Here is a 25,141-nt window from a genome sequence, read left to right on the forward strand (position 1 = left end):
GAGTACTGTATGGTTGTTTTGATACAACAGACACTACACTAATTGTATCACGACACACACACACACACACACACACACACACACACACACACACACACACACACACACACACACACTTGGTTTCTGCTTATCCACTTTTTAAACCTAAAACTGTCAGATACGAGATGCTAACCAAAAGTTTGGGGAATTTGAATAGCACACAAACTGGTTGTAGTATGGCCTGTTCCTCTATAAGTTGGCGTGAATTAGTATGCCAACTGCCTAATAATGGTATCTAGGAGCACAATTGGTAATAACCATTGCTCCTGCAAAACTCTTAAGTCCCTCAAACTTTGTGGGAAGGTTGAGAGCAGCAACACATCTCATTAGCACATCCCAGACATGCTCAATAGAATTAAGATCAGAAGACCTAGCTGGCCAGATTTCTTCTTGAATAACTGGTCCATGAGCTTCACTCGAAGAGGATGAACTATTGTCTTGTAGGCTAAATGTCTCCCCTATCACACCAGCATACAGATAAAGATGGGGGTGAAGTACCTTATCTCTATAAGTTGCAGCATTCATATTACTGCTAGGAAGTACATACAGGTCAGTGCATCCACCCAACAAGATACCTATCCAAACCATCACATTACCTCAACTATAAGCGTCCCTTTCATGGATGTTAGAGGGATGATAACGTGTCCTTGTTTATCTCTAGATCAGAGCACTGGTATTGCTTTGTAGAGCAAATCAGGACTCGTTTGTAAACAATACTAACTCCCATTGGTCTTGGGTCCAGTTGAAGTAGAGCCTAGCCCATTTCAAATGTTCTCTCCTTTGGTGTAGGAACAGGAGAAGGCAGGCTACCAGTCAGCCTAGCACAGAGACAACATTTGTGAAGCCTTCCACAAATTGTGGGAGCAGATATTAATGTTCCTGTAGCTAATGCTAAGTCAGATCGTAGGTGATTCAGGGTAGCACTCCTGTTCTGGCAAGCAGATAATTGGAAATACCATTGCCTTCCATCTCCAAGTTGCTGTTTGTAATTGTTGTAAAGTTGCATAGTCTGCAAACCACAAAATGGCTTGCATACATCCATCTGGCCACTTCCAACTTGGCCGACCTCTAGTTCTATGATAGGTTGCCACCTGAATTAATTGGTTAAAATGATGTCTGGCAATCATATTTAAGAATTTTGCTATTACAAATATATCTTGTTCTCACTCCAGATATGAAATGGAACGCCATTCATTTCTATGTGATGACCAGCCTCAGCAGCATTGTCACATAATGTGTCTGACTTGTGTTTTTTTTTTCTTTTCCTCCTGAGTTGTCATTTTTTTTTTCTTGTTTCTCTTAATTTATGGAAACAGGTGTATTTACCAAACTGTGCAGTCTGCATGTCCTCAGTCTATTCTCATAGCTAACATTGTACAGTCCTGATATCATTTTTTTTATCTGTCTTTCTAAGTTTAATTTATCCACTTTAAATCCCAGAAGCCAAACCTGCACACAATAATCCAAACGTGGTCTGATCAGGACTTTATGCAATTGAATCATCATTCTTCTATCATGTTGTCCTTCTCATTATTGCAGAAATCCTTAGGGTTACCTTCATCACCTTTACAGTGTCTCCTAAACTTCAAACATGTCACACTAAACATAAAGGTTAAACAGTACAGGTTCCAATACTGTATTGAGCCCTGAGGGATACTACTCGCTTGTACACAACTTTCTGATATGTATCAGACAGCCAATCTCCAATCCAATTCACTAAAAGTGATATCTAAACCTATATGCAACAACAAATACCAGCTTATCATGTGGTACTCTGCCAAATGTCTTTATAAAATAAATAAATAAATTTAAAACTGGAAGTAAAAAAAAAAAAAAAAGCCTTTGGAACTGTTGTCAGTTCCTTACTGCATTCTCTTAAAACACATGGTGAAATCCCATTGAGTCCCATTGCTTTAGTGACATCCAAGTACTTAGCATTTGTAACACACTGTCCTCTTGCATTTCCAATCTAGATCCCCCCCCCTCCTCATCTCTCGAGTTATAAAACCTTTTTCAGGATGAAATACAACAAAGTAATCATTAAACAATTCTACTGTGTCTTATGTACCAGTCATTCTAACCAATTTTCATCTAACAATGTCATTCTTCCACAATCATTTCTCCTTCTACTGGCCACATAAGAAAAGAATTCCTCTGGATTCTTCCTTGGATATCAAGACTAATCTCTTCTCATATTCAAGTTTTGCCTTCCTTACCATACTAATCAAAATAGGCAGAAGAACTGAAAATATTAACTGCATTGTGAATGGAGAACCTATAGACGATAAATTAGATATGGCAATAGACAGAATGAATAAAGCTGGTATGGTAGGAAATCAACTGAATAAATTTATATGGAATAAGAGAGAAATTAGTCAAAACAATAAAGTAGCTGTATACAAGACAATGTTCAAACCAATTTTAACTTATGGACGTGAGAGATGGGTTAGAAATAAAACACTTGATGAAAGACTAGGGTCCACAGATATGAGAGTCCTGAGAAAGATTAGAGAGGTGAACAGATGGCATCAGTGGCAATGTCATATTAAAAACAAGGATATTAGGAAAGAACTTATTATTGTTAGCATCCGGGAATGTGTTATCAGAGCTATTTGTAGGTAGTATGGTCACTAAAACAGAATGGGAGAGGAAAGATTAGCAAAACAAGTGTTCTTTGCCAGGAAAAAGACCCAGAGGAAGACCAAGGTATAGGTGGATTGATACAGTAAAAAGTGCCTTAGAAGATAGCAATATAAGATCTGATAATGTTGAAGTTTTGACAGGTAACAGATTGATTTGGAGGAGAATTATAGATAAGAAGTTAGTAATGGTGTAAGATTTTCATGCGGTACTATCATATCCTGTATACCTCCTTGAAGGTACATGTCAGGAATTTGATGATGATGACCATACTAATCACTTTCCTGGTCTGAGTCTTATATTTCTCATTCAACTGCTTGCCACTCCTCTCATTGTTAGTCATCAATTTTAAACATTCCAATTCCACCCATGTGATAATCCATTCCACCCATTGTGATAATCGGTCAACTGCCCCAAGTTGACCGATTATCACAATCATCTCATCCACTCTTTTACCTTGCTTAATTGCCATAATCACGCACTCCATTGTTCTTTTAGGCAGCCACTCCTCTAATATTCCTTTTTTCACTCCACGAATCATTGAAACTGACTGATTACCATTATTCATATTGTGATGCTTCCATAGTACCATCTTCCAGATTTTGTGCTTAATCTCTTCATTCATCATTTGACTCTATCTAATTCAGCCTTTTGGCCCTTTGGAATACATTTGCATATGATGTTGTTAAATATCTCCTGGTCAATTTCCAAGCAACATTTATTTCCTTGCTACTTCCTCATGGGCTCACTTTAGTGAGTACGGGCATGGCAAACCCACGGTATCTGATGCTGGACCATGCCTTACTTAAGTAATATACATCTGTTATATTATCTGTAGGCTGGTCCTCTTCCCTTCTTGCTCCTTACTCCCAATGCTATTACAGTATTCGAGGGCTAGGGGTGAATCTTTCCTATCTCACTATGTCATTTTGCCTATTGCAGCCACCAAAGGGGGCATGCTAGCTCCAATAGTTGCCGGTCCCAACTGCCAGCTCTAGCTATGATCAGATGGGTCTAAAAGAAAGTGATACAAGGGCTAGGGCGTACCCCTTAAGCGATGTGCAGCCATATCACCCTACAGCTGCGAGAAGTGGACGAGGGCTACTGCATCGAGGGCAGGTGTGGTTAAAGAAGCAAGCTCGGCAAGTGGAGAGAATGTTGTGAGTGGGAATGTTGAATGTTGGAAGCATGAATGGAAGGGTACGAGAGGTGGCAGACATGATGAGGAAGAGGAAGTTGGACATTTTATGTGTGCAGGAGACAAGGTGGAAGGGGGAAAAGGCGAGGGAACTAGGAGACAGGTATAAATTGTTCTACTCTGGAGCAATAAAGAGGGAAGAAATGGTGTCGGAATGAAGGTGGAAGTGGGTAGGAGGAACAACAGGATCATGCAAATGAAACTGGGTCGTGGAGAAGAACAACTGATCGTCTTATGTGTATACGCCCCACAAGTTAGCTGTACAGCAGAAGAGAAAGAAGAATTCTGGAACATGCTAGATGAAGAAATGAGGGAACTGGAAGAAAACGAGATGATGATTGTCGGAGGGGACTTGAACGGACACACAGGGAGACAGAATAGGGACTGTGAAAGGGTGCATGGTGGCCTTGGAGTGGAAATGATGAACCAGGAAGGAGAGAGGATTTTGGACTTTGCAGTAGCGTTTGATCTGGCAATTATGAACTCCTTTATATGTAAGAGGGAAGAGCATTTGATAACATTCAGAAGTGGAAACAATAGTTCACAGATTGACTACATTTTGACTAGAAGAAAACATCTTAATGCAGTAACAAATTGTAAGGTAATCCCAACAGATCAGGTGGTGCAGCAACACCGGCTGCTGTGTGCAGACTTTAAAATAAAGTCAAAGATAAGAACCTTTGGAAGCCATGGGAGGAAGAAAATTAAGTGGTTTTGCATAAAAGAAGAGGGTGTGAGGAACCATTTTAGGGAGAGGGTATTAGAGAGGATTTTGGATGGACTAGAAAGTGTACAAGACTGGTGGAGACATAATTCAAATGTAATTCTAAGCTGTGCAATTGAGGTGCTTTGTGAAACATCTGGAAAGATTAGAGCAGAAGGAGGGTTGGTGGTGGAATGATAATGTACAAGATGCAGTGACGGCTAAGAGGAAGGCAAAGCAGAATTGGGACAAGTCCAGAGTGGTAGAGGACAGAGAGAAAAAGCGAGAAGCCAAAAGAGTTGTTGCACAGGCGAAGGCTATGGCATATCAAGACCTTTATGATCAATTAGGAACAAAGGAAGGACAGAGAAAGCTTTATCGATTGGCAAAATGTAGAAATAAGGCATCAAAGGACATCGTACATGTGAGGCAAATAAAAGACTCTGGAGGAAGGGTATTAAGGAGGGACGTGGATATAAGAAACAGATGGAGAATATACTTTGCAGGACTTTTGAATGAAGAAAATGCAAGGACTCAGAAAAGATGGAGAGCCTAATGGGGGGATGGTGGAGAACATTAGTAGAGTGGAAGTGAAGGAAGCCATAAAGAGGATGAAGAATGGTAAATCGGTAGGCCCTGACAGGATCCCAGTGGAGGCATGGAAGGCACTAGGGGAAGTAGGAATTGACCTGTTGTGGGACTTGTTCATAAAAATCTGTCAACAGGAAAATATACCTGAGGAATGGAGGGAAAGTACTCTTGTCCCCATCTACAAGAGTAAAGGAGAAGCTGAAGACTGTAAGAATTACAAAGGAGTAAAGTTGATGTCCCACACAATGAAGATCCTAGAGAGGGTTCTTGATGGAAGACTGAGGAAGATGGTGGAGCTTGCAAAGGAGCAATTTGGCTTCATGCCTGGTCGATTGACGACAGATGCTATCTTTGGGTTACGACAGATGATGGAAAAGTTTTGAGAGAAGCAATGGGAGCTACACCTGGTAAGTCCGTTCCTGTTTAATATTGTGATGGGGGTGGTGACGGAGGAGGTGAGAGAAGACGCACTTGGACTATGTTGTATGCAGATGACATCGTGCTGTGTGCAGAATCAAGAGAAGAAGTGGCAGCTAAACTGGAAAGTTCAAGGAAAATACTGGAAGAGAGAGGTATGAGACTGAGCAGAAGTAAGACAGAGTATGTGTTGCAATGTGGATGGCAACCAGGAGACAGATCTAGAGCTGGAAGGAGATGTCATCAGGAAGGTCAGTGATTTTAGATACTTAGGTTCAACAATGAAAGAGGATAGTGAGGCTGAGAAGGAAGTGGGATGCAGGATACAAGCAGGATGAAAGAAATGGAGAGAGTTCTTTCATCCTGCTTGTATCCTGCATCCAACTGGCTGAAATGCTATGCGATAAGTAGATGCCGATCAATCTAAAAGGCAAAATCTACAGGACAGTAGTGAGACAGCTATGATGTATGCTATGGAAATATGTATGTTATATTTCCCTGAGGAAAAATAACATCAGCAGGATGGTGGTAGCGGGGATGAGAATGCTTAGGTGGATGTGCGGTGTGACCAGAAAGGATCGTCTGAGAAATGACTATGTAAGGGGAACGGTGAAAGTTACGAACTTAGGAGGAAAGATACAGGAGGCGAGGTTGAGATGGTTTGGTCATGTGATGAGGCGGGAGGAAGAGTATGTGGGAAGAAAGGTCATGCAGATGGATGTGCAGGGGAGGAGGAAATGCAGATGGCCAAAGACGAGATGGTGGAGGAGGACTTGAGGATGAAGAACTTGGATGTGGCTACAGCCCAAGACAGGAGGTTGTGGAGGAGACTCACCACAAACAGCAACCCTACTTAAGTGGGAAAAGCTGCAGAAGAAGAAGATTTATTTCCTTGCTGCTTAATTCTACATTCCATGCTATAGCTCCAAGCCTCCTAAGCTTCTCATCATCACTGGCCTTGAGGTTCCTCATTATATCCTTTCCTCATAGAAGTCTTTAGAAAGCTGATCACTATCATGTCACTCTCACCAACTGGGGGAAATATGACACCCAATCACATATTCTAATGAAATGATTACACTTAAAACTCTTGATCCTTGCATTCTCTCCCTTACATACTATAATTAAGATAATAAGATAGTCTCTTAAAAAAGTCACTTTCCTTATACCCTAAAGCTATCGCTTCATTCCAATCTATATTATCATAACAATTACTCTTCTCTTCGTCACTAATACAAGTTGCTTATCATTTCTTCCTCACCATCCTCCACATTCCTTGGCCTATAGGAAATATCCAACTAAATATCTCTTTCTGCTAATCTCCACCTCCCACCATCACCACTAGTTTTCTCTTGCACATGTATCTTGTGTAGATATAATTCCCCCGAAATCATCAGTGACAGTTCCCCCCCCCTTTCTATCCTCATGAAAAACATCATACTCTCTCTCTCTCATTTTTATTCCAATTAGAATATCATCCGTATTCAACCATATTTCGCTTATTCCAACAATTTTTGGGCAAATAAACTCAATCGGCAAATCAATTTTACCTCCCTATTTATAAATGTCTCCGGCATTTGTAAATAAACACAGCAATTCATTTCCAGTCTATAACCAGTGATATCCATGCCACTTGTAGGCTGTGATTTCCCCAAACTTGCCCATACCCAATCGTCTTATCTATATATCTCCTCAAACTTAACTAACCTCCCCCCCCCCTACATCCCATTCTTATGCTGATCATCTCCATACCTAGTTACTGCTGCTTTCAACATCCACTGTCCTTACACCATGTCTCTCTGTCCATCTTGCATTCTTGGTTTAGCATCATCTCTCACACTATTATTCTCATTTACAACCACTTCAGTCTCACCAGTTCTTATCTCCTGATCTTTTCACTTCACTTCTTACTTCCTCTGATCTTGTGTTTGTATCACTCATTACAAACATGAGATCAGAGGAAGTAAGATAGTGTTTGTATCATTCATTACAGTTCCTTCTAGCAGCAGTCCCTCCAGTTGACCCATACCAAATCCATTTAAATGCAACCCTATGTATAAATTCATCCTTCCCTCAAATGCATCTCACATTTACAAACTCCATTTCCTTCTCCTCACACGGTTCTGCCAACATGCTATTCACCACCATTCTGCACAAAAATCTTATGTAATATGCACTCTTTTTTTAAACACATTTTAAAAAATCACATAAGGACCTTTCTATCCAATCTAATCAAAATTATTGAACAAATTAATTTGTTAATGTGTAACAGTTCTGCACCAAAATCTAGGTAATATGCACTTTTTTTAAAAAAGGACACTAAAATATTTGCAAAAATATATTTCAAAATACCACAAAAAATGAATGTAATTTCAATATTGCAATAGCCATTCATTGTTATAAAAGATTGGTTGAAAACATTGCATGGATGCTCTGTAAGCACAATATGCAAACTATTTCAAACCTATTGTTTCTCCCCCCCCCACACCACAAAATACTTATATGTATTTAGTTTTCTTCTGCCCTTTAGTTATTGTTACTTTAGTTGTTCCCCCATCAGTAAAGAATAACAAACACATATGCTAAGTGCACATAATGAGTGGATTATATATGAAAAACATCACTAAATCTATCCACAGACACTTCAGTGGTGCAAAAATATATGCAAAAAAAATTGTGCCAGCAGTGCACAAATCATGCACCAACTGCAAGTCACAAACAAGCTGCACACACCCACCCACCTGTATTTAAAAAGAAAAAATTAAACGCTTAATTTTGGTATAAATAATATATTAAAATGGGGGATATTATGGATCCATCCATATTTTATAGCCAAATATATAAAGAAACTTTTGCATTTTACCAGAGAACTTATGAGAATATAACCTTCAGGATCAGAGCTGTCTTAACCACGCTACTGGCCATGATGTTTATAGACGTCAAGATTATCATGGATGCGAAGTGCATATTAAAATTGTAATACCATTGATATTACACTGAAATATATGATGGATACGAAGCGTATGTGGATGCGTATTTGATCTATAATCGGTAAGGTGGTTAATTTGTTAGCTTACACTATTAAAAGTTGCAAACTCTGCCCAAGAGTCTATATGTTCATCGTTCATTACTGTTTAAATTAGGCTGACAGCTCTTTTGAACTGTTTGTTCTCATCAGAGACCAGGCAGGTGTTAGATCGTACTTTGGGGTGTTAATATTACTCAATTCTTAATGTGTCTTATAACTACATTTTCTGTGGTCAGGGATTGTAAGTTTTCCCTGGGTAACAAAACCCTAACAAATTTAGATTTATACTGTGCCAGTTAGAGTTATTATACCTTAGATATGTTCGGGGGCTCTCAAAATGTTGTAGTCGTGGCCCCTTCTCTTTCTTATTTGGTTATATCTTTCTTTCCCCTTTATCACGGTTCGTTGTTTAGTGAGTGGCAAAATGTCAGTCTCAAACACAAATTTAATACCAGGATTTCAAATGACAAACGTAAAGTTTTATTTTACACTAATAAAATTACATTAAACATGAGATTATCAATTCTTCTGCTATCATAATTTGTTTAAACCACATTCAAACAATATCACATGAAAATCTCACATATTAACACATTTGTCATTTTCTAAGAAAGGCATGCACTTGGGAAATTAATACAAATTTATCTAGACAAAATCTCAGGGAAAAGAGCTAAGGTAACATTTACATATTAGATTGGGCAAGAATCGCTTCACATGGCTCTTTGGACTACCAGTCCGATGTTCCTAAAGCTACTCTAACAAATGAATTAGTTTCAGTTTTCCTTTTAGCGACACTGCTTAACGTGTTTTCCTTTAGCACTCTCACTTAACTTTAAAAAGGACAAAATTGCCTTACTGTTTCTGGCTGCTCACTGTTTCACTGAATCACCACCACGTGCGAGTCACGTGTGCATCCTGGTTGGATCCTTGTTCACACTGCAGATTCTTTTCCCTCCCGTCTCATGGATTAATGCGCACTGAAATTTCGCCGTTAGCTGGGAACATCTGAGGTGTTTGTCTGGGATTTTTTTTTGGATCCTTCAAGGGGAAACATCACGGTTCAGGTTTCACTTAGACCTGAGCCTTCCCTTTCTAGTTGGAGATCATCCTCACTTCCTACCTCCTTTTCCTACCCCGTTTTCTCACCTCGTGTCCTTCACTCTCCGTCTCCCACTTTTTTTTCTCTCAGTTTCTTTCGATCATTCGCCTTTTTTCTTTCAAGGAGCTTATATTCATGGTCGCATCAAATTGCTTCAATGCAAACCCATGAGAGAGCTCCTCTCAGAGAATTAGTTAATCCTTGCTTATAAGGTTCCAATGTAGGCTTGTCAAGATCATGCCCTTTAGGCTCTTAGTCATCACGTTTTCTTTGTTTGCCATAACTTACACATACTATTCCTTTATTTCGATTTATACACATTATTTTCCTTCATTAAAATTACACATATTAAATATTTCACAATCTTTCCCTTTCAATGATTAATTGATATACACTTAATAATTAGATACACACTCAATACACAATTATATGATACACTTTACACTCAATATACTATTATATAATACACTTTACTTTACCCCTCCTTCCTTATTTCTTTCCAATACAATTTTGACCAGCAGTACAGGTATTTTCTCTGGTTTAAAGCTCCTTTCATTGTTAGATCACGAATGAGTGTCTGTCTAAAAGTGTAAAGGCAGGCCTTATTCACGATCTACCACAGGAAACTTGAAGTAAAAGCCTTAGTTCAATACCATAGCAATCAGAAAGTTGAATTAATCATCAGTGAACTCTCAGTAGGTGCAAAATTAATACTGAAATATAGAGCTGAAACACTTCAATTCAGCGTAAACTGAAATACAAAAAGAAAATTAAAAATCTGTTTTAAGCACTAATAAAAAGGAAAACATATAGGCTCCAATGCCCAAGGGTATATTGACATAAGTTCTCTGATAAATTCCAAAGTTTTTGTTTTAAGCTTCTTTCTATATTTGGCTAAAAAATATGGATGACACTATAATGTTCTCCATTTAATAACTATTAATATTTATACAAAGAACAAGCTTATTATTATAATTATTATAATTACATCACACCTCCAGGGAGTCCAAAGACTCATCGAGGGATGCTTATTTTATTGGGAGCTGTTCGTTTTGGGAAAGCAATTCATACAGGGAATTCTATATAAAATTATATCCAATTTTTAAGTATACTGAGCAATAAAGAAACACAAAGTTCAAAACTCCATAAGCCAATTTATGTTATTTTTACTTACTTATAATTTTTGTAATATTCGTTAATTTCTAATCATTACAATATTTCTTAGGAGGAGGATTTAAATAGGAAATTACAGATCACTTGCCCACATGGGCAAGTGATCAAGAAGAGAGAGGGAACCTGCTGATATGTTTTTTTTGAACTGGAGGTCGTAGTCCTTAGGGGGAAAACTGTTTCAAAACATAGAGAAGCATTGCAGATCCTTTTTTAGATGGAGAAGGGTATCAAAGCATTGTAGATCATTTTACCAAAAACCTGAGATACCATTTAGTACCAGTTAGGACTGCAAGATCCCACTCTCCACTCTGTTTTCTTTCTGGAGTGTGCCTGCATGTATGGCCTTAGTATATTTAGTGTATCTGTGCACATGAAGAAGACCAAGGCAAAATATTGGCATAATAATTTATTTGCTAAATAAATTTAGTTAGTAATTATTATCTTCAGATGTGTGTTTTCTCCTCTAAACACCAATATGTATGTAATTTCTACATGATGATTATATAGCAATTACTTTTTACAATTAAATTCATACAATAAAATACTTACCCAGAACCCAAAACAGCAGCTCCTACAGCAAGGATCCCACATCCACAGCCTAAATCAGCTATCAGATAATCTTCTATGTTACCGTAACGACTATGAATTGTGTACAACATGCGTGCTAAATTTCAAATAAAATATATATTTATTGTTTATATAACAGAATGATAAACTGACTACTCATACAGAAATGCAATAAGAATATAGAAGAATAATAAAATTAATTATAATTAAATCTTGCAGGAAGAAAAATTCTGAAATCACAATTTCATGATAACTTTAATTAACCGAGGAAGTCATATAGCCAAATTACATTTTTCAAAGTCTTCTAGTTCTGTGATTTACCACCAGAAACATGGTCCAGACTTTGGGTGTATTATGGCTGTCTTTTTTGCTTGTCCCACGACTTGGAATAATGAACAGTGTATAGTATTCAATGAAAAAGGCTTGCAGATTTAATCATTATCTAAATAACTACGTATCAATATCTACAAACAGATATATCTAAATTACCTAAATTACACATCAATATCTACAAATAGATATCTATCTAAATAATTACACTCAATATTTCAGTTTCTATGTTGAGATATCTTAATAAGTAAAGTATCTATAAAGTCTTTGTGTAGATTGAATTTTTAATAACTTTAGTCATCTACAAAATGTAGCAGAGAGAGGGAATTTATTCAAGATTTAAATAAAATTGTTAATTATTCATTTGTTATAATTTCTTTCTTTTATTTTCAATGTAATAAACTGTACACTCCACTGAATGGCTTCAATTGAAGAAAAGGTCTATTGTATTCTCTTGTAGCTGAGCTGAAAAGTCTGTATCAGTACGATCAGAAGAAAATTTAGGAACTCATTACAACAAGGAATCACTCTAGAGAAATTCAATTACAAACAGAATGAAAACATGACCAGGAATAAAAATTAGACTTCATCTGTAGAGCAAGCTTTTACAAACAGTCCATGAAAATCTGTAAGACAGGTATCACTGAAACTAGGTATTCCCAAAACAAGAGTTCACAAAATTCTCCAAACAAAACTACAATGGCAAGCATGCTACTACTACTCCTTGACATTACAGCCCATTTAGGACCTGGGCCTGTCTCAATATAACCTTCCATTCTTCGTGATTCTGTGCCTCGTTCCTACAATTCTTTACTAACATTTTCTTTAAATCGTCCTCCACATCGTCAAACAATCTCCTTTTTGGTCGTCCTATGAGTCTAGATCCACCCAGTCCAAACACGAAGACCTTTTTTATGGCTCTGTCATCCCTCATTCACTGAATATGTCCTAGCCATCTCAGTCTTCTCACCTTTATTTCAGTAATAATATCCACTTCATTCAATTTTTCAATTATTTCTTTGTTGTTCCTCACTCTCCAAAGTCCATTCTCGTTAATTGGGCCAAAGACGTTTCTTAATACCTTTTGTTCCCATATTTGTAATCAGTTTTGATCTCTGTGGATCAATGTCCATATTTCACAGCTGTACAAAAATGCGGGTTTGAGGATTACTTTATATAGCTGGATTTTACTTTTTATTGAAATCAAATCAGAATTTAATAGCAGTTGAATACTATAATAAGCTCTATTTGCTGCAAATATTCTATAAGTAATTTCAAATGACACATCATTACTGTCTGTTATTACTGAGCCCAAATATGCGAACTACTGTACTCATTCAAAAGTTTCTTCATCTACTGTGAGATTTTGGATTTTTCAAATTTTTGTTTATCTCTGGAAACAATTAAGTATTTTGTTTTAGTTTCATTTGTTTGTAGTTCCATTTTCTTTGCCTCCTCCCTCATTTGTCTATAAACCCTCTCTGAGACTTCTCTCAGTCCTTCTAATACAGTCCACATCAAAAGCTGTAGACTTCTATTTATAATAGTTCCAGCTCTGTTTATGATTACATTTTGTATTACTCTTTCAAGGCATAGGGTGAAAAGCATTGCTGATAGTTGGTCGCCTTGTCGTAATCCTTTAGTTATCCTGACAGCGTGAGTTCACTCTGTGTTTGTACTCTACACATGGTCATTTTAAGTGATCTTATCAATGTGGCTGGAATTCCCTCATAACTTTAAATAGCTTATCTCTATTAATGTTATCATAGGCTTAATTAGAAGAAACACACGTATAAACCACAGTGAAAATTATTTAATTGTAAATATTTCATCCTAAGTATCTTAGGACATCATCAGTACAGTATTTAAACAAAAATTAGGAATAACATACAGTTAGGGCTCATGATTACAATAGAATCTCATGAAAACGTGCATAACGTGCTAAAGTAGTACAAAAAAAAAAAAAAAAAACGTTAATTATTTAACACAGTTTTGTATGATAATTTCCCATACTTTAGGAATAGTAAGAAAGTCATTGCGGTTTAGGTTTGGTCTGTGTAGTAGGGCTTCAGAACTTTCTTTGTATAAATGTTCATGTTTAAATAAAGATCTATGTAAAAGTTTAGCCTTTTCCCAATGGATCCTATGGTTTGGATTTTCAATTCTGTGTTGAGAGAGGCCAGATTTCTGCGGTTTAAGAAGACGAATGTGGTCTCGATGTTCCGAGATGCGTTTCTGAACAGACTTACCTGTCTGTCCAAAGTAAGATAATTTGCATGAGCATGGAATCTCATAAACACCAGGCAACATCAAGGGTGAGAATTTGTCCTTAGGAGAAGGTAATAAGTTGTAAATTTGGTTGATAGGTTTGTAAGTAGTGGCAAAATTGTATTTCTTCATAATTTTAGAAAGACGTTCTGAGATGCCTTTAACGTAAGGTATGGGAATCCTATGCACTTCTTCCTGTCTGGTTTGATGTATGCAGAAGTGACTGATGATTTTTTGAGTTGTTTTGGGATTATATCCATTTAGGATGGCTGTATTTTTGATAACTTCTATTCCTGGTTTAAAGATTCTTCAGAAGAGCAGAATTTGTGTGCTCTGGAAACTAGTGATTTAATAATGCCAGATTTCTGAGATGGATGATGAGCAGAAGAATTGTGAATATAGCGACCTGAGAATGTAGGCTTGCAAAAGACAGAAGTGGCGATGGAACCGTCTTCTTTTCTTTTGATGTGTAAATCCAAAAAAGAGATACCCTGTGGAGATTCTTTTTCTAACGTAAAGTTGATGCGATGATGAAGAAGGTTAATTTTATCTAGAAACAGTTGTAATTCAGGTTCGGGATGATTCCATACTGCAAATACGTCATCGACATATCTTAGCCAAATTTTTGGTTTCGGTTCAAAAGTGAATATTTTTTCCTCAAGGTGTTCTAGAAACAAATTTGCTAGGTTTGGTGATAAAGGAGATCCCATTGCTGTCCCTTTCTCTTGCTTGTAAATTTGACCTTTCCAGGTGAAGTAACCTGATGCAATAACAAACTTGAACAATTCAACTATATCAGACAGAAATTTTTGAGTTAGTAATTCTATTGTTTCTTTATGGGGAATGTTAGTGAAGAGGGAGACAATGTTGAAGCTGATTAACAAGTCAGTTTTTGATAGTTGAATGTCTTTAATTTTTGTGTGAAACTCAGTAGAATTTTTGATTGAAGAGACTGAGTGGCCTATGTGAGGGCAGAGAAGGTTAGATAAGAATCTTGGTAACTTGTACGTTGGACAGCCGATACAGTCTACGACAGGTCTAAGTGGAACATTAGTTTTGTGTAGCTTAGGTAAGCCATAAATTCTAGGTCTTGCATGGTATGTCTTAAGTTTTTTGATTGTTTCTTCATCTAAGGAGGAAGTTTCATTAAGTAGCTTATTTAATTTTCTGAGTTGACGATTCGTAGGATCAAAATCCAATTTGGAGTAAGTATTACGATCTTAAAGAAGTAAATTAATTTTTCGGTCACATGAATTGGTATCATAATAAATTTAGTTTAATCCTTTATCCAAGTGTGAGCAAACAAAGTTTGCGCCTGAAAGTATCTTCAGGACTGGGTTAAGGTGGTACTACACCAGGGCAACTCGTTGCAAAGGTGGAGCAAGCTACCAACACTCCTATCCTAGTATCTCCCATAATGCAAAACACAGCTCCTTGCGGATATGTCTAATGTTATGCATTAGACATATCCGCAAGGGAAGGGCCACTACCCAGACCGGTTTCGACCTTTATTGAGGTCTCTTCAGTGGGAGCCAGGCCCAAGTCGAGATATCAGGAAGAAGCATTAGCAGGTCATCTCCACCTATAGGAATTGCCAATTGGTGTGCCACCCTTTTTTAATAAATTACTCTGGATTTAGAGAAAGATGTTGAAAGATGTTGCCCTGGTGTAGTACCACCTTAACCCAGTCCTGAAGATACTTTCAGGCGCAAACTTTGTTTGCTCACACTTGGATAAAGGATTAAACTAAATTTATTATACTCTAACCAAGTGGAAAATAAACTTTCAACATCTTTCTCTAAATCCAGAGTAATTTATTAAAAAAGGGTGGCACACCAATTGGCAATTCCTATAGGTGGAGATGACCTGCTAATGCTTCTTCCTGATATCTCGACTTGGGCCTGGCTCCCACTGAAGAGACCTCAATAAAGGTCGAAACCTGTCTGGGTAGTGGCCCTTCCCTTAATGCATAACATTAGACATATCCGCAAGGAGATGTGTTTTGCATTATGGGAGATACTAGGATAGGAGTGTTGGTAGCTTGCTCCACCTTTGCAACGAGTTGCCCTGGTGTAGTACCACCTTAACCCAGTCCTGAAGATACTTTCAGGCGCAAACTTTGTTTGCTCACACTTGGATAAAGGATTAAACTAAATTTATTATACTCTAACCAAGTGGAAAATAAACTTTCAGAATTGGTATCAAGAACCACAGTGGTATTTCCTTTATCAGCTCTAGTAATGATTAAATTTTTGTTACGTTTTAAGGAAATAATAGCTTTCAATTCCGACGGTGGGATATTTAATTCTGAAGGTTTGGCATTGTAGATCACTTTAGCTACTTCGAAACGAAGTTTGTTGGCTTCAATACTGGAGAGATGCTTAATGTTTCTTTCTATATTATGTATAAAGTCTAAATATGGGAAACACTTTGGTGAAATCGCAAATTTATGGCCTCTTGCTAGAACATTTAATTCATCTTTTGTTAGTTGACGGTTAGATAAATTGATTACCCATTTTTCCGTTGGTAATTTGTTAGTGATCTTTTTTGATCGATTTAATAGATTAAGGTATTTAATATGTAGAGCACTATTGCTTTTATCAAAAGCTTTTTTTCCCAAATTCTTTGAGACAGTTATAATTAATTGTAGCAATTCTTGATTTAACGTATTTGACAAATCTGTTTCTAGTTCTGTAATATTTAAATTATTTGTTGCTAGTTCATGCTTAGACACTCGTAACTGATTGAGTAGTAAGGAATGACTTGCTTTTTGATAGATTTTATGGGTGCCTGGAGATTTGATGGTTTCTTTCAGTTTTGCAAAGGTTGGAATAAGATTATCACGTCTGCACTTTTTTAAAAAAGATATTCTAGCTCGTAGCTTACTCTGTTTTAGTTGCAGTTTTCCTAGTAAGTTTGTCTTCTGCGCTGTCATTTCCCCGTGAAGGAATAAGACTTTTTTAAATAACGAAACCATGGTGCGTTCATAATTAGAAGAAACACACGTATAAACCACAGTGAAAATTATTTAATTGTAAATATTTCATCCTAAGTATCTTAGGACATCATCAGTACAGTATTTAAACAAAAATTAGGAATAACATACAGTTAGGGCTCATGATTACAATAGAATCTCATGAAAACGTGCATAACGTGCTAAAGTAGTACAAAAAAAAAAAAAAAAACGTTAATTATTTAACACAGTTTTGTATGATAATTTAAACCATGCTCATGCAAATTATCTTACTTTGGACAGACAGGTAGGTCTGTTCAGAAACGCATCTCGGAACATCAAGACCACATTCGTCTTCTTAAATCGCAGAAATCTGGCCTCTCTCAACACGGAATTGAAAATCCAAACCATAGGATCCATTGGGAAAAGGCTAAACTTTTACACAGATCTTTATTTAAACATGAACGTTTATACAAAGAAAGTTCTGAAGCCCTACTACACAGACCAAACCTAAACCGCAATGACGTTCTTACTATTCCTAAAGTATGGGAAATTATCATACAAAACTGTGTTAAATAATTAACGTTTTTTTTTTTTTTTTTTTTTTTTTTTTTTTGTACTACTTTAGCACGTTATGCACATTTTCATGAGATTCTATTGTAATCATGAGCCCTAACTGTATGTTATTCCTAATTTTTGTTTAAATACTGTACTGATGATGTCCTAAGATACTTAGGATGAAATATTTACAATTAAATAATTTTCACTATGGTTTATACGTGTTTCTTCTAATTATGAACGCACCACAGGTTTCGTTATTTAAAAAAATATCATAGGCTTGTTTAAAGTTCACAAACAAATGATGCAGATTAACATTAAACTCGTAGCATTTCTCCATTATAGTTTGTATTTTAAAAATCTGTTCTATTGTTGATCTACCAGTGATAGTCACATTGATAGTCGCCCAGCATTTCTTCTATAAAAGGTGCCAATCTAGCTGATTTGCAAATATTTTGTAAGTCACTGCTAACAGTGATATTCCTTTATAATTTTGGCACAGAAACTTATCATTTTTCTTATGGATAGGGAAGATAATAGCAGTATCCCATTCAGTAGGCATAGACTCAGTTTCCCATATCTCTGACAAGCACTCATGGATTTTGATTAATATTGATTGCTCATCATATTTTAATAGTTTGACTGGTATTCCGTCTTCACTGGATGCTTTATTATTTTTCATTCTTTTTAGGGCAAATTCCACTTCATGTAGCTCTGGTACTTCCTCTGTCTCAGCTTTTCTTATACTTTGCCAGGGGTTTGTTAAGCTAATCTTCTGGAACATTAGTTTCCAAGCTTGTTTTGTCCTGAAAGAGATCTTCAAAATATTCTACCCACCTTCTCAAAATATTCTCCTTTCCAACAAGCAAGTTGTTCACGGTCTCTGCAGAAAGTTGTTCTGTGCTGAAATCCACCTTTTATCTTATTATACATTTTCTTAATTTGTCCCATATTCTTCAAAATCTCAATTTCATTTAGCCTTGTCCTTTCCCGTTCATGCTTCTTTCTTCTGCACATCTTTTTGGACTGTTTTTGTTTTTCTCTTTATTCATTCACATTTACTCGAGTTTTCTGTTCAAGCATCTTTAGACAAGCTGTATTTGTCTTCAACGCATTTTTTTTCGTTCCGAATCATACCATTCATTTCGTTTATCATTGTTTCTGAATCCCAGAACTTCTTTAGCCACTTTGGCAATTTTATTCTTAATCCTTTCCCATTTTTTTATCTATAGCCATATCACTGATATATTCATCCTCTTTTTCTTCATTTATTTCTTCACTCAATCTTTCAACATATTTTTGCCTGATTTTTCCATCTTTTAATTTTCGGATGTCATATCTTGATGTTCTCCTTCTACCCACCTTATTAATTTTTATTCTTTGTTTATATTTAATTCTTAACAAGTAATGATCCGTATCACAATCTGCTCCTCTAAAACTTCTTACATCAACGATATCTTCACGTCATCTATCAACCATCACATGATCTATCTGATTTTCTGTTATTCCATCTGCTGATCTCCAGGTAAGTTTATGCAACATTTTTTATGTGGGAAACAGGTTATACATATGATCATATTTTTGCCGCTTGCAAAATCAATTAGTCTCATGCCATTTTCATTACTTTCTTTATGTGCACTATCTCTTCCAATTGTTGTTCGGAAGGTCTCTTCCTTTCCTACTTTGGCATTCATGCCTCCTAGAACCATTTTAACATCATGTTTTGATTACTGATCATATATCCTCTCCAGTGATTCATATAAGTTCACCTTATCTTCTTCTTCACAAGAGTCCTCGGATGGTGCATGTTTACACATAAGTGAAATATTGAACATCTCAAACTTTATTTTCAGTACACAAGTCGTTCATTAACTGGTTTAAAATCAAGAACCAAGTGTTTCCAATTTTTATCAACCAAAAATACAGTACCAAGGCTTTTTGATCTCCTCCACTATAAAAAAATAATATGTGTTCTGGTATCAAATATGCCACTTCCTTTCAATTGCACCTCCTATAATGCTGTTATTCTCACTCTATATATCTCTGTTAGTTCTTCACACACTCTCCTCAATGCTCCTGGTCTGTTCAGGCTCAAGACATTCCAGCTTCCAAACCAATATTCATAATCCTTTTTCTGTTATCCAGGTTGTTCCGTGAAGTCCGTCCAGTTAATTTTCCTTTTGACTTTCTTAACAAGTTGACCAACTATACCCCCCCCCTAGGGACTGGGTAATGATTTTAGTTACCTTTTACGACATGCATGGGCTACATTGGGACTATTCTTTAAACCCTGGTCACCACATGGGGAATCGCCAAGCATACATGATTCAAATCAACAATATGTTGCTGTTGTAAGAAAACTATCATGCAAGATTAGCTTTCCTCCATCAATTTAATCATGATATTGTAAATAACACATTTGTTGTAGGTCTTACTACCGAGTTATAAATAAATTATAAATGATAAATGTTATAAACTTCCTTTGTAACAAAAAGAAGCCACTTTGCATTATGAGATACTGAGGCAACTGATGTAAAGTCAACTAGTAATGTAGATATTTCACGGCCAAACTTTAGTTTACATATGTTTTGGAAATGGATTAAAACAAAATATAATTTTTGTCATTTATAATTTGCCTTCATCAGAAGGTTAACCACCATAATTACCATATTGGGGTACAGAGAAACCACAAAATGTGTGGGAACATAAATAATCTCAAGATTCTCCTAAAGCAAATGATTGGTGTGGTGCAGCAACGCATAACTGATTCATTCTTTTATGAAGGATTGTGAACGGTGAAGCTTATTTTGACATACTGTAGAATTACCTTATTCCTGAACTTTGAACAATGAGCTGCCTTGTCCCGTAGCCTGCAGTATTAAGAATTTTTAAATAAGATTTCCAGGATAGATGAATCAGAAGAGGTGGACCAACATCTTTGGCCACCTCACTCACCAGACTTGTTCCCATTAGATTTTTTTTTTCTGTGGAAATGTTAATTAAAACTAAGTTTATTCAACAAGGCCTCACTCTTAATGATCTTCATGGTAAGATAACAAATGTGATCCATAGATATAACTCAAACACAACTGCAGAACACATTTTCAAAATCATGTTATACTTTACAGCCAAAATGATGGTGAACATGTTGAAACTTAACATTCCTGCAATTAAATATGCTAAATCTTGAAATTTATTCAAGATTTAGCAGATTAAAATGCAATGCTGTTTTCGATAAGAAACTGAGGAACTTATAAGCACATTTTTGTAATAGATTTCATGGTTTGATATGAACACAGATGGATAAGAAAATAACTATTTATTAACTTAAAAGCTAATATTTCGCTGGTATTATATCCAGCATCTTCAGAGCACACAACACAAAGTTTGTTACAAATGCGCAAAACAACCACAATCTGGTGTAACAGTGGGGCTAGTAAAAGTAATTGCAGCATGCAACACAAGACTAAAGTCCTAATATGGTGCCATCTAGGTTAAAAAAAAAAAAAAAAGTTTTGAAATAGTAATCCAAATGATAGTCTTAGAAAGTTTGAAAAAATGAAATAAAATAAAAGTAATAAATATTAATTTGGTCTTAAGATGACTGTCTCCCAAATCTTTGGTAGATTTATACAGTCATACGGTTTGGAGTATGTTTTAAGGCTTCTGTTGATTCCAGGAACAACCTCTCTGACTTGTAGAAGCTTCTGTGCATTACTTTTGTTTCTTTCCAATTGATCCTGTGTGCAGGGGTATCCAAAGCATGGTCTGCCAGACCTGACTTGCCATAGCGAAAGTGTCGGATATATTTTTTGTATTCACTGAGGCGGATGTCCACAGTTCTTCCTGTCTGTCCTTAGTAGGCTTGATGGCAAGAACAGGGCACTTCAGACTCCTGGATGTGATAAAGGAGTGCATTTGTCCTTAGGTGAACGGACATTTGTCCTTAGCGTATAAGCACATTAGTGTCATTGATGTGGGGGTGCAAGTGAGGACACAGAAAGAAGTTTGGTTACATTTACAAAAATGTAATATTTAATGAGGAAGCCTGTTCCAGAAGATAGAGGGAATAAAAGAGGAAAAGAAGCAGGTTTGATGTGTTTGCAGTTGCACTGAAAAGAGATGCTGTTCTTGTTTTCAGAAAATGAAGGAATGATGATTGCCAATTCAGTAGAGCAGTGATTACCATAGAAGTACTTGCAGAACAGTGCTGAAACATTGTCTCTGAGAGTTAGCAGTTTCAAGTGATCCCTCCTTTACAGAGTCACTTGAAACTGCTAACTCTAATTAAACTGCTATGAGTTTAATTGCTCTCTAGAGGAGTGTATCAAGAATTTTTTGGGAGATTTTAGATATTTCAAGGAAATATTACTATCATGGAAATATTACAAATATTTCAAGTAACTGGTTCTCACCGGTTTAACTCACATCAAACTTGTTTTTCCCTTGGTATATAGTAGTTCATGCTCCAACACGCGCTAGGAGAAATTTGCATGTTTTCTCACAATCAATCAAATGATATCACAAAGAATCTTCTGGATATATTAAAATTACATACATTACAGTTTCTTATAATATTATTAAAGGAATAAAGCAAATAAAATAAATGACACTTTAATACAGAGCTTTTTCATATCTATAATATATGTTAAAATTACATAAATAAAATTAACTAACAAAACTCAAAAGGATTACATGAATAACATTTTATAAGCAAGAGACTAAAAAAATAAATTTAAATAAGTCCTGCTTATGATATGGTAGATGATGTTAATTATGAATGAAGTATTATTATTATAAATATCTTCATTCACAATTTAACACACCCACACAAGAGTAGTTTGGCATTATAACAGTGCCAAATGGGACAGTCTCCGAGACTACTATGCTTCATTCCCATGGTTAGACTATTGTTTCCAGCTTCCAGTCCAAACATATGCACTGAACGCATCACCAAAGTGATCCTCACTGGCATGAAAACATATATTCTCCACGCTACTCAGACCTGCAATCCCCTTAACAAAACCCTGGTTCTCCAAAAAATGGGCCAAGGCTGTACAAATGAAAAATTAGGCGTACCACAACTGGCTCAAATCAAGAACCCCATCCTCATTCATTCATTGCCTATACTGAAGCCCGAAACAAATGCAAGAAAATTATCAATACTTCCAAAACAGAATTTGAACGGGCCAAAAGCAGGAAGCTTGCAGCCTGTCCAAACGGCAGCTGTGCCTTTTGGTCTCTTGCCAAGGCAGGCCGTAACTTTTGCCCTACACTATTCCCACCTCTATCATACCCAGATGGCTCAATAGCGACATTACCCACAGAAAAAGCTAATCTCCTGGCATCACACTTTGCCTCCAATGCACATACGCATAACTGACAATGGCAAAAGCCCTCCAGTCATTCCAACTGCCCAACATACAATGCCCCCATTTAGACATCAGGTTTGTGATGTCTTTTTTGCCAAAAAGACATCACAAACCTGATGTCTAAATTAGACACAAAAAAGTCTCCTGGTCCTGATGGCATTCCCCCAATTATCCTGAAGGTCTGTGCATCGGAACTCACTCCTATCCTATGTCACCTGTACACACTCTCTTACTCCACTGGTATATATCCGAAAACCTGAAAACTGGCCTATATTCAACCCATTCATAAAAAGGGTGACAAATCACTACCATCTAACTACTGCCCTATCTCACTCACTTCAGTCCTATCTAAAGTAATGGAGAAAATCATCAACTCTCAACTCCTAATCTACCTTGAAGGTACCCGGCTATTAAGTGACCACCAGTACAGATTCCGTCAAAGCCGTTCAACAGGAGATCTACTCTCATACATCATCCATCACTGGACAAACACCATGGAGAAATTCGGTGAATCCCAAGTAGTTGCACTCGATATCTCCAATGCCTTTTGCCAGCTTCCTGTCTGGACACACAATATGTGTGATGGTAGACGGCTCCCTATCCTCTCACCATCCAACTAATGAAACAATAAATGCTGGGGTTCCTCAAGGTTCAGTTCTCTCACCGATCCTCTTCCTTCTCTATATCAATGACCTACTTCGGTTGACCTCTAACCCAATACATAGTTTTGCAGATGACAGCACATTACATTCCTCCCTTTCATTTGACAAACCCTACTCTGCACAACTCACCTCAACCCACAGAACATCAACCACCACTGCCCTTAATTCTGACCTCCAAGCCATCTGCCAATGGGGCTCAGATGACCTCGTCAACTTCAACGCTAGCAAAACCCAGTTCTGTCTTATTTCTCACAAAAAAGAACCATTTTCCCCCAGCATTGTTTTTGATAATACTCAAATTCCCAGACAAGGTGAAATTTCTCTTCTCGGAATTACCTCGACATCAAGCCTCTCCTGGCATAAACACATCACAACCATCCTCAGCTTCCAAAAAATTAGGCTTCCTCTTTCACTAAAGGCGCTAGTTCACCTCTAAACAGTTGTTAACACTATACAAGTCACAACTCTGCTCAGCTCTCGAATACTGCTCTCACATTTGGAGTGGGGCTCCAAAAAGCTTCCTCAAAATGCTTGACTCAATACAGAGGAGAGAAATTAGACTAATAAATGACCCATTCCTCACCAATCTCCCCTCGCTTTCACATAGACGCCTGGTCTCCACAATCTGTATATTCTATAAATATTTCCATGGGAAATGCTCATCTGAAACAGCATCAATAATTCCCCCACCCTGTACTAAGCCCACTAGAACACATACAGCTGCCGCCCAACATCCTTTCACAGTACACCTCGAAACCCACAGAACAAGTTTCTATTCCTCCTCATTCATCCCCGCTACTGCAGTACTGCGGAACAGTCTTCACCCAGACTTATTTCCCAAGAAATACAATATACAGGCGTTCAAATCTAACGTAAACCAGTTTCTCCTTTCGCAACCCACCACCTATATACGGTACTAACGTACTATAGGTTGACCAGCCAACCTCCTGTATATGGGTCCAACATAAAAATAAAAATATTATGAAGAGGAAACAGTTCGTAGTAGTAAGGGAATAGAATTTCTGGAATTTTTGAGGAACAAATGTCTCGGGCAGCATGTAATAGGAAGGAACACAAGGTTCAAGAGTTTTGGATTTGGTCCTGGCATCAAAGGACTTGATTTTAACTAAAATGTCATCCTTACCCCCAGTTGGAGAAAGTGACCATGTAGTCTTAACTTGGGGGACAAATAAACATGCAGAAGTATCAAGAAGAAAGGAATTTATGTGAAATTATAAAGCAGTGATGAGCTATGGAAATTTTAACAAAGGGCTCGCATCATTGAGAAAAAAAAAAAAGCCGTATTTCAAACAAAAACTTTTATTAATACAGCTTGTGTACAAATTCCAATCAAAAAGTATGAGAGGACAATCAACCTCTAAAGGCTATCATTTTTAAACATATATTTCATGATCTAAACATGAAATATTTGCACACAATCAACTGTGTTAATTTATCTTACATAAGAAATATCTTACATAAGAAAAACATTTTTTAACTATCAAAATATAATAAGAATGAAATCTTTTATAATCTTTTATGA

The 25,141-nt window shown here is 36.8% G+C and overlaps 1 protein-coding gene across 1 annotated transcript in view; it reads right to left on the reverse strand.

Moving 5' to 3' along the window:
* The window catches only part of Mettl5 (Methyltransferase like 5), an 85,088-nt gene that overhangs the window by 19,254 nt on the left and 40,693 nt on the right, over window positions 1-25,141 (reverse strand). The window contains exon 3 of the mRNA XM_090394151.1: window positions 11,438-11,552. Within this exon, the coding sequence (XP_090250277.1) occupies window positions 11,438-11,552 (115 nt within the window). The remainder of the gene's footprint in view (window positions 1-11,437; window positions 11,553-25,141) is intronic.

This window comes from Typopeltis vanoorti, chromosome 6 (assembly GCF_054136105.1).
Source record: "Typopeltis vanoorti isolate ZY-2024b chromosome 6, IOZ_Tvanoo_1.0, whole genome shotgun sequence".
Classification (NCBI taxonomy): Eukaryota; Metazoa; Arthropoda; class Arachnida; order Uropygi; family Thelyphonidae; genus Typopeltis; species Typopeltis vanoorti.